Below are 16,984 nucleotides of genomic sequence, written 5' to 3' on the forward strand. Positions count from 1 at the left end.
CCGACCTCCATATTGAGTTTCTTCACTGCTTTAGCCTCCACTGGTGACACCCATCTAGGGGTTTTATTTTCCAATAAATCTTTGTATCTTATCCAAACATTAAATAATGCTTTTCTAACAATGTGATTTTTAAAGGTACTGTTAACCTTGTCATACCAAAGATATGCATGCCAACCAAAAGCATTATTGAAGCCTTCCAGATCCAAGATGTCCGTGTTCTCGAGGAGCATCCATTCTTTCAGCCAGCAAAACGCTGCTGCCTCATAGTACAATTTTAGGTCCGGCAGGGCAAAGCCCCCTCTTTCTTTAGCGTCAGTCAGTATTTTGAATTTAATTCGGGGCTTTTTGCCCTGCCAGACAAATTTCGAAATGTCTTTGTGCCACCTCTTAAAACATTCCATCTTGTCAAGAATCTGCAAGGTCTGAAACAAAAATAACATTCTAGGCAATACATTCATTTTAATTACTGCAATTCGGCCTAACATTGACAATTTCAGATTTGACCATATTTCTAGATCTTTTTTAATCTCTGACCAACATTTTTCATAATTGTCCTTATACAAATTAACATTCTTAGGTGTTAAATAAACCCCTAGGTATTTGACTTTCTTAACCACTGTCAAACCTGTTTCCTCCTGAAATTTCTCCTTTTCCATATCTGTTAGGTTTTTCCCTAAGACTTTAGTTTTTTGCTTATTCAACTTAAATCCAGCCACCTGGCCAAATTGTTGAATTATTTCTAAAACCCTTTTCGTACTAGTGTTTGGCTCTTGCAAAGTCAATACTAGGTCATCTGCATACGCTCTTAACTTGTAATGTTTAGCTCCGACCTGCACACCTTTGACCTGCTGGTCATTTCTTATCATATTCAGCAACACCTCCAGAACCGAAATGAAAAGTAATGGGGAAATTGGGCACCCCTGCCGAGTTCCTTTTTCTATCTTAAGTTCCTCAGTCACAACATTATTTACAATCAGCTTAGCTTTTTGTTCGGAATATATTGCAGCCATACCATTCTCAAAACCCTGGCCTACCCCCATCCCATGAAGATTCTTCCTCATAAAACTCCAAGAGATATTATCAAAGGCTTTCTCCGCGTCCACAAAGATCAATACTGCTTTAGTGTTTATATTCACCTCCAGCTTTTCCAAAATGTCTATTACATTCCTTACATTGTCTGCTAGGTGTCTTTTAGGGAGAAAGCCTGCTTGGTCTTTATGAATCTTCTCCATCAAAACTCTTTTAAATCTTTTTGCCAAAATGTCTGCAAAAATTTTGTAATCCACATTGAGGAGTGATATCGGGCGGTAGTTCTTGAGTTGGGTCTTTTCAGTCTCTGACTTTGGTATGAGTGAAATATATGCCTCTTTCCACGATTCAGGTGCCCTTTTTCCTTCAAGGATCTCATTACAAACTTCTCTTAATGGTTGAATCAACCATTCCTTCAACGATTTGTAGTATCTAGAAGTCAGTCCATCTGGTCCCGGAGATTTGCCCAGTTGCATATTCTGAATGGCAGCCTCTATCTCTTGTTCTGAGATTCTCTGGTTCAAGTCCATCTTACTTTGCTGAGAGATGTTTTGTAATCCATATCTTCCAAGGAATTTGTCTATATCTTCTTCATTTTGCGGGCCTTGGGTGTAAAGTTTTTTGAAATAACTTAAAAAGCAATTTCTAATTTCATTAGGTTTAGATATGCTCTTTCCATCGACCTCTAGGCTTGTAACTGTATTTAGTTTCTGCCTTTTCTTCAATTGCCATGCCAAAAGTTTACCACATTTATTTGCTGATTCAAAAGTCTTTTGTTTCATTTGCTTTATCTTCCATTCAATCTCTTGGTTCATCAATTCCATATATTGAGTTTGATATAACTTAATCTCTCTTAAAATGTCCTGAGACTTTGGTTTTGTTCTTAGTTTCCTCTCTCCTTCCTTTATCATTTCCAGGATCTTCTTCTTTCCAGGAGAAAAGAGTGATCTGGGACGCAAGTAAAGCTGTTATGAGAGGATTTTTGATCCAACAAAATTCAATAAAGAGGAAAAAACAAAATGAGAAAAAAGAGAAGATCCTAGCTTCACCAATTAACTCAAGCTGGTGTCAATTTACTCTTGGCAGAAAGCCCAGGTCTGCTTGACCTAGAAACTACTCACTCTGATTGGTTAACGAGCAGCACTCAACTCTGTTATCTAGGGATTGCTAGCACAGTTTGATGCGAGGTGTGTTAGGAGTTAGAAGTGCTGTGTATGGTTTTGAGAGAGAGAAAGAGGGGGTTTATTTTGCTTTTATTTGTATGCAGAAACTCTGCTGGTTTTATTTTTCCTTTTAATAAATCCTGTAAATAGTTATTCTGAGTCTAGCTGACTAGTCATTACTGCCGCAACTAGCTTCCTCGCTGTGCAGGAAAACTCTGCTACGTTTGGGCTAAAGCCAGTAGGGCTATGCCTGACACTCCAAAGTTCCATGAGGTTATGGGCATTGTGCTGCCAGCCTGAGTTGCGGTGGTGTCAGCATCAACGGCGTTGGTTCCAGTAGTTCCAGAAGTTGTTGTTCTCTGGCTGGTTCCTGACCGTGGTGAGCTGGTGACGCAGCGGACAGAAGGACAACAGCTGCAGCGTGTGAGTGCTGGGTGCTGTGGTTCCTGTTTTCTCTCTCGGTGGTCGTGAGTAGCTGGTTCCGGGTTCCAGGGACATCGCTCTCAAGATGGCCTCACAACCAGGTCAGATGGCTTTTGAGCGTCTGAATGACTCCAATTACTTGCTGTGGTCGGAACGCATGCAGGCAGTGCTGCAGAGGGATCGTCTCTGGCAAGTGGTGAGTAAGTTTCCTGCAAAGCCTGATGATGAAGACCTCGATAAAGACCAAAGAGCAAGGGCCACAATTGTCTTGGGGCTGGAAGATTCCCAGTTGCCGTATGTGAGGGGAATCAAGACAGCTAGAGGTGTGTGGCAAGCACTTAAAGAACTCCATGTGCGTGAGACAGCGGTTTCCAAGCTGTTCATTCGCAAGGCATTGTACAAGGCAATGTTACAGCCTGGGGTTACAATGCAGGAACACCTACACAGTTTACAGTTAAAGTTTGCTGCGCTACAGGAAAGAGACTGTGCGTTAGACCAGCAGGAGAAGGTGGCTATTATTTTGAGTTCTCTCCCGGAAAGCTGGGATAATTTAGTTTTGTCTCTAGAAGGCATACAGGAGCGTGATTTATCAGTCAGTTACGTTACTGGGCGTTTGATTGAAGAATGGCAGAAGAGGCAAGAAAGGTCGTTGGCTGCAGAGACTTCTACTGGCGGGCGGTTTGGAAGGAGTTCTCATGCCGTGCCAGAGGTGAAGCAAAAGCAGCGTACTGGTGAGGAGTCAGCGTTTGCTGTTAGGCGTTGTTTCCGATGTGGGTCTTCAGCGCATCTAAAACGACAATGTCCGGAGTTGGTCAAGTCTCAGTTGCCGGTGCAGGAGCAGAGACGAGATCAGCAGCAGCAGCAGCGTAAAAGGAAATTCTTCAAACGAAAACAGTCGGCTCAGCTGGTGACCGGCGAGGTCAAGATTGCTGATGAGAAACAAGCGGTCTGGGTGGTCGATTCGGGAGCATCTCGCCACATCGTAAATTCAGATGAATTGTTTGTTTCCAAGAACTCAGCACAGCGCAGCCAGGTGGCTCTAGCAGACGGAAGTACTTCCGAAGTGATTTCGGGGGGTGCAGTTTTTGTTCCTTGTCTTCGTGAATGCCTGCAAAATGTACTTTGTGTGCCATCATTAAGGAGCAATCTGATGTCTGTAGATTGTTTGCTAAAAGCTGGGTTTAAAGTGCATTTTGAAGAAGACAGTTGCATTATTAAGAAGGCTGGTGAGATTTTAGGCACTGCTAAGTCAGAGGGAGGCTTGTTTTGGCTTAAAGCAGGATCTCAAGTTGCAGCAGTAGTCAGTAAATCTCAGCCTGCAGTGAATAACAAAGCTATACATGACAACTGTGTGCACTTATTGCATAGGAAAATGGGGCATGCTTGCTGGAAAAATGTACTAAAAATGTCTGAATTGGCTGATGGGGGTAATTTAAAGAGTTGTAACAAGTACCTTGATTGTAATGTGTGTAAAAAGGTTAAAACCCACAGAGTCTCTTACCCCAGAAGTGACAGAGTTAGTGAGTCACCGCTACAGCTGGTTCACATGGACGTAATTGGTCCATTTGCTGTAAGCAGGGGTGGAGCGCGCTTTTCATTAACAATTGTGGATGACGCCACGCGTTATTCTTGGGTTTTTCCCATGAAGAATAAGGGTGACGTGTTCACTAAGTTTAAAGGCTGGGTGGCATCTGTGGAAAGATTTCTGTCTGTTAAACTCAAAAGGATTCAGACGGACAGAGGTGGCGAATTTATGTCAAATGCCTTTAAAGATTGGTTACAGAAGCGTGGCATTGGGCATAGAAAAACGAACGTTTTTTCCCCAGAGGAGAATGGCGTTGCAGAGCGAAAAAACAGATCTTTACAAGATATGATGTTTGCCATGCTTGATGATGCTGATTTGCCCATGTCTTATTGGGGGGAGAGCATGCTCACCGCGTGTTATCTCCAAAATAGGCTCTTTCATCAAACAATAGGTACAACCCCGTACTTTAAATTGTTTCAGAAAAAACCCAAAATTGACCATTTGCATGTGTTTGGATCAAAAGCCTGGGTATTAATTCCGAAACAAATGAGAAAAAAGGGAGATCCTAAGACCAAACAGTTAGTGTTTGTGGGTTACCAGGAGCTGGGAAAAGGTTTCCGCTTTGCTGAAGGGACAAATGGCATTGTGATCTCCAGGAATGCCAGTTTTTGTGAACATAGTGGCTGGGAGAGACTACATGCCAATACTGAGGTTTGGTTTGAACCTTCCCAGGAGCTTCATGACTCTGAAGGTAAACATAGAGAATCAGAGTCTGAGGGGGAGGAAAGTTCAGATAAGAGCTCTCAAGAAAGTGGAAGACCAGTTGCTAAGCAACAAAAGAGAGGTCGTAGTTCTGAGGAGGAAAGTGGGTCAGAAGAAAAATTTTCTCCCAGAAGATCTAAAAGACAAAACAAAGGAGTGCCTCCGGTGCGTTTTTCCCCAGATACTGCAAATGTGTTTAGTGTAAGTGCAGAGCCCAAGAGTTTTCAGGAGGTGTTAAAGTTACCAAAAGAGGAGGCAGAGCGCTGGAAACAGGCAATGGAGGAAGAGATGTCCTCTCTGAATGAGCACAAGGTTTTTACACCAGTAGCAGCGCCTGAGGGGGCAAAGATTGTAGGCTGCAGGTGGGTGTACAAAAGACTTAGGCCCGGTTAGGACATATCTAGGGTTGGAAGTGTGCTGGGCCCAAGATGGCAGCTGTCTAATTAGTCAGCAGAACAAAGTTAAACAACTACTGACTACATACAGGATGCAGGATTGCAAAGGGGCAGCGGTGCCTATGGATCCAGGTTTCATAAAAACACTTCACATAGATGAGAGTCCTGAATTTGAACATCCTGATGTATATCACTCTGTAATTGGAAGTTTATTGTATATAGCACAGTGGTCCAGACCTGATATTAGCTATGCAGTAGGCATATTAAGTAGATTGGTCTCAAAACCCACACTAAATGCCTGGAAAGGGGTAAAACAAGTTCTGAGATACCTCAAACAGACAATTGGCTATATGTTACAATTAAATTCTTCAGAGGATGAAATGTTGAGTTGCTACTGTGATAGTGACTGGGGAAATTTGCCAGATAGAAAATCTGTCACAGGACTAGTCATAATGGTCGGTGGAGCTTTAATCAGCTGGCGGTCTCGCAAGCAGGACATTGTAAGTGTGTCATCAACGGAATCAGAGTACGCCGCATTGAGTGAATTGTGCAACGAGGTGATTTATTTCAAGCATTTGTTGGCAGATTTAAATGTAAATTGTGGAGAACCAGTACAAGTTTACATTGATAATCAAGCTTGTATAACCTTAAGTAAAACAGAGGGCTTCAAATCGCGTTCAAAACATATCTCTGTAAAATACCAAAATGTACGTTGCTGTGTACAAGACAATGTAATCACCTGTACTTATGTGTCAAGTGAAGAAAATGTAGCAGATGTGTTAACTAAACCATTGGCAAAGATAAAGAACAAGCGAATGTGCAAGGGTTTAGGTTTGCTGGAAAAATGATCTCCTACATAGGTGTATTTGGTGTTAATTGTTCAGCAGAATCTGTGAGGGGGTGTTCAGTTTCTGTTTCAGTTTCTGTTAATTGGTTCTCGTGGGAAACTTGCAGATTCTAGCTTCACCAATTAACTCAAGCTGGTGTCAATTTACTCTTGGCAGAAAGCCCAGGTCTGCTTGACCTAGAAACTACTCACTCTGATTGGTTAACGAGCAGCACTCAACTCTGTTATCTAGGGATTGCTAGCACAGTTTGATGCGAGGTGTGTTAGGAGTTAGAAGTGCTGTGTATGGTTTTGAGAGAGAGAAAGAGAGGGTTTATTTTGCTTTTATTTGTATGCAGAAACTCTGCTGGTTTTATTTTTCCTTTTAATAAATCCTGTAAATAGTTATTCTGAGTCTAGCTGACTAGTCATTACTGCCGCAACTAGCTTCCTCGCTGTGCAGGAAAACTCTGCTACGTTTGGGCTAAAGCCAGTAGGGCTATGCCTGACACTCCAAAGTTCCATGATATTTCAGTTGCATGTAGTCTGTATGCTGGAATGATTCCTCACTTTTTCATGTCCATCCCTTGCATGTTGTAGCTAGTCATGAATCGAGGGATGGTGGCCCAGTGTAAATGTAATGCTTAACCATGGCAAAGTGCAATGTAAATGAGCTTGCTCAAGCATTGGGCTCATGTATTCCTCCCTGTTTTCCTGCGGTTAGTTTAAAGTGTAATATATTAATATAACTATGATCCAGTCATTTTTGGACTGGACCCATTGGGTATACTTTGTAGGCATGATGAAATCTAAAGGCAACCAAATGGTTGGGTTGAAATTGTTCAGTTTCCCATTTTGCAAAGCTTCCTGAATAAGAGCAATTCAGAAGTGAATCTCAGATTGAGGATTCTGACAGTATTGGGTAAATAGAAACCAATGTAGAATCCTTTCAGTAAGGATCTACAGAAAACTGTAGTGCGGAGAGGGAGTTTCAAGGGGAGAAGAAGTGGTGAAAGTCCTGAAGTAAGTTTGGATATAAATATGATTTTATGTTATGATGTTTATATGCTTGCAATTTCATAATAATAACATTTTAAGCATTTAAAAATGAACATTGCAAGAAAGCATCTAAAGAAAGACTCCACCGAAAATAATGTGGCTACCTTCCACAAGAGAGGTGCTTGTGGAAATTCAATGTGATTGCCCGAGTGTACTGGAAATTATGACTTGTTTTCCAACAAGAGGCTCTCTTCCATCAACTTTTGTCAGTTTTGAAAGTAGTTTTCAATGTGGTGGGCAAAGGGATAACACCTCTTCAAGAAAAGTAAATCTAAAGCCCATCTGAATGTATGGACTTAGTCATGTAGTGCTCTTATCCCTAAAGCTCTAGGTTCTGTAGTAAGGTAACTGCTTACGCAGTCAGAATTCTGCAAATCTAAGCATATGTGGATAGCTTTTATAACTTACAGTATTTGTCTGAATTTGAAATTTTCACGGTTCCCATTTTGCACAGTGGATGTCATAAAGCATATCGTTTCTCTGCTAGACTGTTCCCTGCAATGAATAAATTAGATAAACAGTGCAGATAGAATAGTTATCAAAGCAGTCACTCTGCTGCATTCTGTAGAATCAATTTAGGACTGCAGGGTTTATGTAGTCTTGCTAGCAGGTGGAAATTTGAGATTCTCATTTTAAATGAAGGTTGGTTCAATTTAGTGCTGCAGTTTTGGAATCCTGATGCTTTCAATTCCATGGTAGTCTGTCTTCATCCTAGGAAGTACAACAGACTTTGATCTCCCTGCTCCTGTTCATTTTGCACTCTATATAAGCTAACACATTCTGCTGGTAAATGACTCGTGTATGTGGTTCAGGGGGTGGGGGTGGAGGGGAACTGATAGAGGATCTTGAGTTTGCAGATATCTTCCAACACTTCTTATAAGAGAGGTATAAAATATGTGGAAGGGCTACAGAATACTAGATCTCTAGCAGATTGCTAAATGTTTAGCTTTACTTTCTGAATGTATGCAGCATGGTTTCTTCTGAATTTAATAGCCATTTCAGACAATAGTATAAAATCTTACCTGAACAAAGATAAATACAGTGGTACCTTGGGTTAAGAACTTAATTCATTCTGGATGTCCGTTCTTAACCTGAAACTGTTCTTAACCTGAGGTACCACATTAGCTAATGGGGCCTCCCGCTGCCACCACTGCACGATTTCTGTTCTCATCCTGAAGCAAAGTTTTTAACCCGAGGTACTATTTCTGGGTTAGCGGAGTCTGTAACCTGAAGCTTCTGTAACCCGAGGTACCACTGTAAAGTGATAGGTAAAATATGATGGCTACTAGCACATGCCATCTAACTGCCAAATCACAATTATGGCCATTACTCTGTATCTTGAGGACACTGTACTTTGCAAATGATTTTGCTGCTCGAGTTTTGGGGCAGGAGGGAAAAGAGAAGGAGGATGCCCAGCCAAGAGGCGAGTCTATCTTGCTCTCATGTCACTGTAGCAGTGCATGAACGAATGTGATGTCCACCTCCCTGCATAAAGCAGAGTTTAGAGTGCCACTGCGGTCAAGATAAGTCACTAGAGTGAACACATAACATTCAGAAGCAGTTATAAACCAGTTTGCTTTTACATTTGGAAGCTCAAGTCACTGTTTGGGTTCTGTGGTCAGAATAATGGATGTGAGATCACTGCTAGGGTAATCTTTACTATATTTACTTACAGTTGCCTTTTGAACCTTGAGAATTTTATGGCTCTTGCTATATATAGTACTGCACCAAACATTCATGTTCTGTATGTTAACCAACTGTGTTGCTTTAGAAGAGACATGGGGAATAAATATAATGTTGCATTCTTGCAGCTTTCTCCAGGGTAGTTGACCATGAGAACTCTAGGCTTGTAATGGATTGTGTAAGTCTTAGGTTGACTAACTATATCAGACTTTTAGCATTTTTTTGTGCAGAAAGAAAAATAATAGTTGATATTCTTTGAGAACATTGTTGGATACCTGAACCTGTGGAGAAAGATAACTTTTTAAAAAAATTAATGAGCCAATATATTATGTTGCCAAAGTATATCACCAAAATTGGCTGTTTGTGGCTTCCTGCAATATCTATGAACTATACTGAGGGAAGGAGGGAACATCTGTGGGTGAAATTGGGTGGTTATTTGGTGAAGAGGAGAAATTTCTCGCAAACATAGTTTAATTTGAGTAATTTTTCACCAAACAAGGGCATTTAGAATAAGCATTCTGAATACTACATATACTTGTATGATTTGCTGCTGAACCACTCAATCATTTGGTAACACTGTGCTAGTTAACATTATGATTGTTGTGCAAGACATACAGTTAGCATGTGTTTAATCTTTGAAATATTACATTAACTTGCCTGAATATATTCAGGGTCCCCCCGCCCCAAGTTTGTTCATCTTGGATTTTATATTAAGAAAAACATTTTTACTCTAACAAACATTTTTTTTAATTTAGATTTTTTTCAAAATGATATAAAAGGCAGTTGCTGTGTAAGTAATTGACAAATTAAGAACATTTTTAAAATTCCACTATTGACTGGGCTCCTAAACTTTTCATTGCCCCCACTCCCCTGTGCCCAAATCTTTGGAAATATGAGATCTCTTTTAACCCTCCTGTCGTGATGAAATGTGTATTACTAATTTATAATAGCCAGCATTCAGAATGTGACAAGCATTCAAAGATTGGATTGGCTACACCTCTCCAAATGAAATGTGCATCAACACTTTCCTAGTAATTGATGGAAGCAGTTGCTTTGTAGGTTCTGCAGTGTAAAACCTAGAATAGTAGAAGATTGTATGTGATCATCTTTATCTAATTAGACTCTCGTATTTGCTAACAGTATGACTTTATATTTACTTAACTGGGATTTGGACTCTAGCTTTTTGTTTAATAGCTGATTGTGTATGTATGAAGCATTTCTGCAGGAAAGCACTTATTAAATGCCTAGGTTCTGTGCATGTAGCATCTGAAAAGATGGCAGCATTAATCTAAGGACTTGTTTACACATTTAGTAATACTGGACTAACACCTCAGCACTTCTCAAACCTAATTTGTGCTCTTTGTTCAGAGAGTGGTTGAAGCAAGTTGAAAGAAGGAAGGAGTCTTTGGAAAAATAGGGGACTCTTACTCATTTTCTGTCATCCTAGTGATAATGTGATCATGCCATTTCTGATATACATATATGGGGTGCCTGCAAAAAAAACCCCAATTAATAGTTAAACGTCTCAGGGTGGTGAAGGCATATGATTATATTATAGCATGGTGACTAAAATACCTTGTGGTTTTGATGGGATAACCAGAGACAAACCTCATACATACCTGCCTCTGTATTCCAGATTCAATTCTGTGAAAATAATTCTTTTAAATCTTTGTTTCATCATGGGACATATCTGCTAAATATGCATAAGTACATCATTGTTACTTGGATTAATAATTGTCTAAATTCACCTTTGAAACAGTGAAATCTACAAGTATAAGGTGGCAATCTTGTGCGTACTTATCTGGGAGGATGTCTCTTTGAACTCAGTGAGACTTCTGAGACACGCCTAGGATTGCTGTCTTAGACTATTAGTTTTCAAGCATATCTGAACAGAGTCTGAATGTTTTGCAAATCCAATGGAACTAAAATGACTTCTGTTAAAAATAGGCACATGAAAGGTGTTGTGAAACTTAAACCTGTTACTTTTAAGTGTTGTTAGTTAGCATATAACACTATCCTTGCCCCTGTAGTACATTTTCAAACAAGTGGTTAGTAAAATGCCTCTTAAAATGAGTATTAGTTTTACAGAGTATTGTGGGCAAAGCCATTAATTAACTCTTGTGCTTTTTATCCTTCCTGTAGGGAGATGTGCGAAATATTCTTGTCTCTGAGAGCGTGAGCATTGGACAAAAAGTGGACTATTCAGACACGATGGTACAGCAGAAGTTGGATGAAGTAAAGGACCAAATAAAACGGGAAATAAGGAAGGAACTTAAAATCAAAGAAGGAGCAGAAAACCTCAGGAAGGTCACTACAGATAAAAAAAACCTGGCTTATGTAGACAATATTTTGAAAAAATCAAACAAGAAACTAGAAGAATTGCATCATAAATTACAGGAATTAAATGCTCATATTGTTGTAACAGAACCTGAAGATGTTACAGGTAAGTGAGTGGTGTTTTTTTTTTTAATGGAGGTACTTAAAATCATCCTCAACATTTAACTTAGAAGAGTTAGCAGTTAATTTTGTGATGCCATCCTTCACATACTTTTGGTCCGCTTTTTAAATAGTGAGAGTTATATCAGAATTCACAAAGTTCTACCTGCAGATATATGCACGTAAAGAGCAGCCATCCCCACTTTCATTTAACATAGGAAAGCAGCATTAGGAATCTCACTTAGTCCATTGTGCATAATTATATTGCTTCTGCATCTTATTCCTCTAAGATGTTGCATAGTAATATGGAAATGAAGTAATTTGTAGCCGCAAATCATAGAAAATATGCTTCTTGTGACACTGCTCAGACTGTGGAATTCCAGTGAAACATTAGGTGAAACAAGTAAGGAAAATTCCTCTTGTGCTAATTCCAGTTTTCTTCTACAGCTTAGTAGGGGGAAAGGAGTGCTTGGATTGAACTTCAGAGAGCCATTGTGGCGTAATGGTTAGAGTATTGGATTAGGACCTGAGAGAGCAGGGTTCAAATCCCCACTCAGCCATGAAGCTCGCTGGGTGACCTTGGGCCAGTTACCATCTCTTAGCCTATCCTACTTAACAGGGTTGTTGCGAGAATGAAATGGGGAGAAGGAGAACCATGTACACCACCTTGAGATCCTTGGAAGATAAGAGGTGGTATATAAATGTAATAAGTAAATCTTTCACTCCCTAGCAATTTTTCATAGAAATGAAGTCTTAGTCTTGCATGTGTAGCCCTTTGGCTGCATAGAAAGAAAAATAAATCTTCTTAGTGGGCTGAAAATGCTAAAGTTCAAACAAGCATATTATATTAAAAATAAACTTTTAAAAAATCTGAGAAAATATATCACTGCTAAAGTAATACAGATAGCATCCTGCAGCTTAATTTTCACGGGAAGATACTGCTCATGCTCCTACTAGTCACTCATTTTACAGGTGTTTTGAGCAAAATCAGCAGAGATTAACTATGAGTCTAAGTACAGTGTCACTCAGGGACATAAAGTCTCCGTAAAGAACAATGTGGTTTTGCATAGACTGAAAGCTCGGCTTTGTAGTGTTCCTATTTTGTGCAGATGCAGCAGGGAAAAAGGCGGGGTATAAATAAATTTCTTCTCCTCCTCCTCCTCATCCTCATGGCCATGTTGGGGTTAGTTCTTACTCCCTGCTTTCATTGTCTTACTCTTTATCATCCCTGGTTCTCCATTGTCCTTGGGCAGAACAGCTAGTGATACCTAGGTCTGGCCCTTCCAGGCTTCTGGCTTGTAAGTGCTCTCCAGTTTTGTTCTAGGACCTGCAAGCAGCTCTGCTCTCTTGGGAGGTGAGAAGGTATCCCCAGCAAAATGACAGTGAGGCTACTTGCTGCTTCCTCAATCCCAGCAGCTGTGTTGTGAGCTGGGTGTCCTGGGCATGGAACCTCTCCATTCCTTCTTGTATCAGCAGAGATGAGAGGATCGCTGTCTGTTTCCCAGGCAACCAGGTCATCCCACTTCACCCCATCCACCTCTGTAGGCTCTGTTTCCTTTCTGTCAGAGCCAGCTCTTTGTTCACAACATAATGATCTAGGGACGGTTCTGCCATCACCTTTTAAGAATGCTGCTGTTTTTTTTCCGCATACAAGCACTGCATCAGCTAGTGGCGGTTCTTATGTTTAGTTCGTGAACTCACAATCAACCCAGTGGCAGGTCTTGGACCATTTGAGGGTTTTTTTCTTGGTTGGTACGCATATGAAGTCTACTATCAAGTTTGCCATTCAGTAGACCTGGTTAGGATTGCAACCAAGTGTCCCCTTCAAGCCATACAGATTACTAAAATATATATCTTTATATTGGTAATTACTGAAGTGCATTGATAAGGACGTTAGGAAACTCTTGTTCTTTTGGAGAGTGCTAGAAGATGAGGAAATCTAAAAACCTGTTATATTTTGGTTTCTCAACTGTAACAATAACAATTTGAAAAACGAATGTTTTTATCATTTGCTAACTTTGTAGCACTCTGAATCATAGCATTAGGCTTCCGCCTTTAAATGAGCACTCCTGTTAGAGTGCTATAGAGAATGTAATATTTGCTGCAACTAATTCATTTTGTTAGTAAGCGTCTGAATATAATCCATATTGGAAATTCTTGTCAAAGCATATAGTCATGTTTGAAGAGTTTTACCTTGGTTACAATCCTGTCCTAATTTTCTAGGAACCTATTTCTGCAGCTATTTGAAGAGGAAGATTAGAGGAAGGATTGGCATTTAAGTCTCAGTCATGAGGTAGTTTGCTCAAAAGTGGCAGTGTTGAATCGGCCATTAGGTTCAACAGGTTTTCTGTGGAGATTGAAATTCAACAACATGAAATAAATGTTCTTTCCATGTTAGCATTGCCTAAGACTTTTTAGTCAGCTCTCTGTTTTATGTAAATTTGGACTATTCAGTTGGACAGAAAAAGTCTTTTTCATATCTTGTAAATGTATATTTCTGAAAAGAACAGTTGAATAACACAGAGTACAATAAATAGTGTGGTTGTAACCAGATATCTGGCCATTATTTGTTGGAACCTATGTTGTTGTTGTTTAGTTCTATGTCCAATATCAAGCACATGCAGACATGTTTTCCAAGAAATATTTGTATTTCTTTCATGCTTCTGAGAATCAGTGGAGAAAATATAGCAGTAGCGTGCGTCTGAGAGAAAAAGGTGCTTCATTTTTTGTCACCTATCTCATATTTTGTGTTTTATTTATATCTCTGGGGTTTTGCTTGATGCATGTCAGTGTACACATGTATGCATACAGTGAGAAATGGAAAGGAATAACTGGAGAGAATGTTGAAGAACAATTTTTTTGGGAAGGAATGGTAAAAGGAGATACTGCATAGCAAATGTGAGATCGAAACACCATGGGCTAATGGATTGTATCTAAGTCATACTCTGTGTATCTCATTGAAATAAATGTATGTATGTTAATGACTAAGTCCATTCATTTCAGTGGGACTTAGAAACATCAATGTTTGGAAAATAGTTCTCTATTTCACTCTGAATTTAAAGTGGTAAAGTTGAGGGAAAGTGAGCCAAGAGAATAATTTCAAAACACTTTTTCCCTGGCTACAGCATCCCTTCTATGTTGATAGTATCTCTAGATGTGTGGAAGTTTTTTCAAGGTGTTCCCTGTAGTGGACATAATGATGGACACAGTTTTTGTTGGAATGGGAAACTAGTTAATGTTCAGTAAATACATAATCAGTAAACATAAGATTAAGCCAATTGTCACTGGCACCAAAATTATTGTAAAGCAACTAGACAGTTTGTTGTTGCAATCCATGGATGGTTTTATAACTATAAAAGCCACAACTAGTTCTGCTTTTTGATTACTTTATGGTAATCTCTGTGGTAGTTACTACTAACCAAAAAAAAAAAGTTTTTAAATTAGACAGGCTCGCTTATGTCAACCATTCGTTCCTTTTCACTAACAGTCACTTAAACAATACAGGCACTACTTTTTTTCTTAAGCTAGCTCTAGTGTTCTTGGCATAAGAAATGAATTACTTAAGCGTTAGGCACTGTAACCTACAACAAATAGTAACTTGTGCTTACCCAATGTATGTATATAGAAAATAAAGGAGATTAACTGAATCAACATCCTGTAAAGAGAGAGGCGGAGAGGATTGGATACGCATTAGAAGGGATATTTTTGTTAATGGCAGTGTTTTGGATTCAGCAGATCCTTCCATGGCTAGAAGTCTGGCAGGGCAGGAGGGGAAGGGTAGTCACTATGCCAGTGGTTCTACAGTAGTGGTTCTACAGATTCCCACAGCCCCCCAAAGCACGGGGGGGGGGGGGTTCGATGGGAGAGTTTCATGAGCAGAATTCTGGAACTGAGCCATTATTTATTGCAGTTGACCTTATTCTCAGCTTTTACTGGAAATGCTTTTCCATTATATTTGAAATATATTTGTGAAATACTATATTTGATAAGATCTCTTAGAACTATTATTAGTGAATGATTTAATTTTGTCCAAGAACTGTTTTCTTAGATTATCAGTTCTCAGTTGGAGTGGAAAAGCTATATACCAGTCACCCAAGACAAGATAGGAAACATGATAGTCTGTGCCTCAGTGAGAAACCATCACCTCACTTTGACATGGACACCAGTTTGTGCAAAATACTGAAAAGTTACTACAATAGAAAGCATGGTAGATATCAGGTGTAATCTTGGGCAAAGATATAAAAGATTTCTTAGTAGAAATACTGTATGCTTACTAAAATAATTTGGCTAACTGAAATAATTTTATATTAATATTAATACTTTGACATTTTGCTATTTTAATCTAGCATAGATCCATTTAGAATAATTGTTGTTTGGCTTGATTATATGTAATACACAGATTGCCCCAGAACTCCAGATACACCGAACAATGACCCTCGTTTTCCAACCAACAACAGGCTGATGGCCTTAAAAAAACAGTTGGATATAGAATTGAAAGTAAAACAAGGTGCAGAGAATATGATCCACATGTATTCAAATGGCTCATCAAAGGTAAGACTTACGAAAAGCCAGTTAAATTTACCATCTTTCCAGTTTGCATGCAAATGACCTTTTTTTTTCAGTTGAGGAAGCTGCCCAGAGTGGCTAGGGAAACTCAGCCAGATGGGCAGGGTAGAAATAATAAAATCATCATCATCATCATCATCATCATCATCATCATCATCATCATCTTGGGTAAACCAGACAGTGTTAAAGAAATGCCTACTTCCATAAAGAGTGGTGTGGTCATTTAGAAGTAATTCATGTTTGATCTCAATAGGCTATCATACATGCATCACATTATTTGAAAAACAAAAAAATGTTGGGGAGTTTGCCACATTCTGAAAACCTGATATTATATCACTACCTGATATGGGTAGTGTGACAAAATGCCTCGTAGGAAAATTCATTGTATGCTGCATTAAAACAAAGTTTCTAAATGCATTTTGTTTCCAAGCAAGGCAGGAATCTTTTGTTCGCTGGTTGAGTACCTGCTTCATTTGAGAAGATGTGCCAACTGAACATCTTCTCGGATTATGCTGTAGTTTTTTATTTTTTAAAAAATAGCCTTCGCCCTTCCCATTCTTACACTTTGGAAGTGCTACATCTGTCCCAAGCCCAGGAATAGTGCTCATCAGCAACCCTAACTTGGAACCAGGATGTTGGCATGTGGGGAAAGAACAAAAGAAATGCAGATTACTATAAGTGATCTGAATGGATTGCAGAGACTGAGAGTTGGCAGTTTGAATTGCTTCCTGATGGCTCCCTGACCTTTTTGAAACTCAATTTGTAGCTTTCCAAGCACTGTTTCAGTTATACATGTTAAATTAAGCTGTTAATCTTACTACAGCACTTCTAACATGGAGGGAAGCTGTTTCTTCCAAGCTCCTTTCCATTACTTCAAATATTTAAAAGCCTTGTTTTCCCTTGCAAGCTCTACCAGTATGTGTGTGGATAGTTTTGTCATATATTTTATTTGAAGAAACATCTTCCACATTCTCTACTGGCAAACAAATGCAAATGACATTATGGTGCAAGTCCTTAACTTTGGAGATCAGTGACTGCCGATAACAATTTCAAGGGCTTGCAGAAATTCCAGTCATGAGTTTATACAGTCCACATGACATTACAATCGGTACAGGAG

General features: G+C 39.5%; 1 protein-coding gene across 4 annotated transcripts in view; it reads left to right on the top strand.

Annotated features, from left to right (window-relative positions):
• Positions 1–16,984, top strand: part of PKN2 (protein kinase N2) — a 57,865-nt gene that overhangs the window by 17,749 nt on the left and 23,132 nt on the right. For all 4 annotated transcript variants that reach the window (XM_081193980.1, XM_081193982.1, XM_081193981.1 and 1 more), the window contains exons 2-3: positions 11,008–11,308; positions 15,701–15,852. In XM_081193980.1, the coding sequence (XP_081050106.1) occupies positions 11,077–11,308; positions 15,701–15,852 (384 nt within the window). In that variant the 5' untranslated portion in view covers positions 11,008–11,076. The remainder of the gene's footprint in view (positions 1–11,007; positions 11,309–15,700; positions 15,853–16,984) is intronic.

Source organism: Podarcis bocagei, assembly GCF_964188305.1.
Source record: "Podarcis bocagei genome assembly, chromosome: 5".
In the NCBI taxonomy this organism is placed as follows: domain Eukaryota; kingdom Metazoa; phylum Chordata; class Lepidosauria; order Squamata; family Lacertidae; genus Podarcis; species Podarcis bocagei.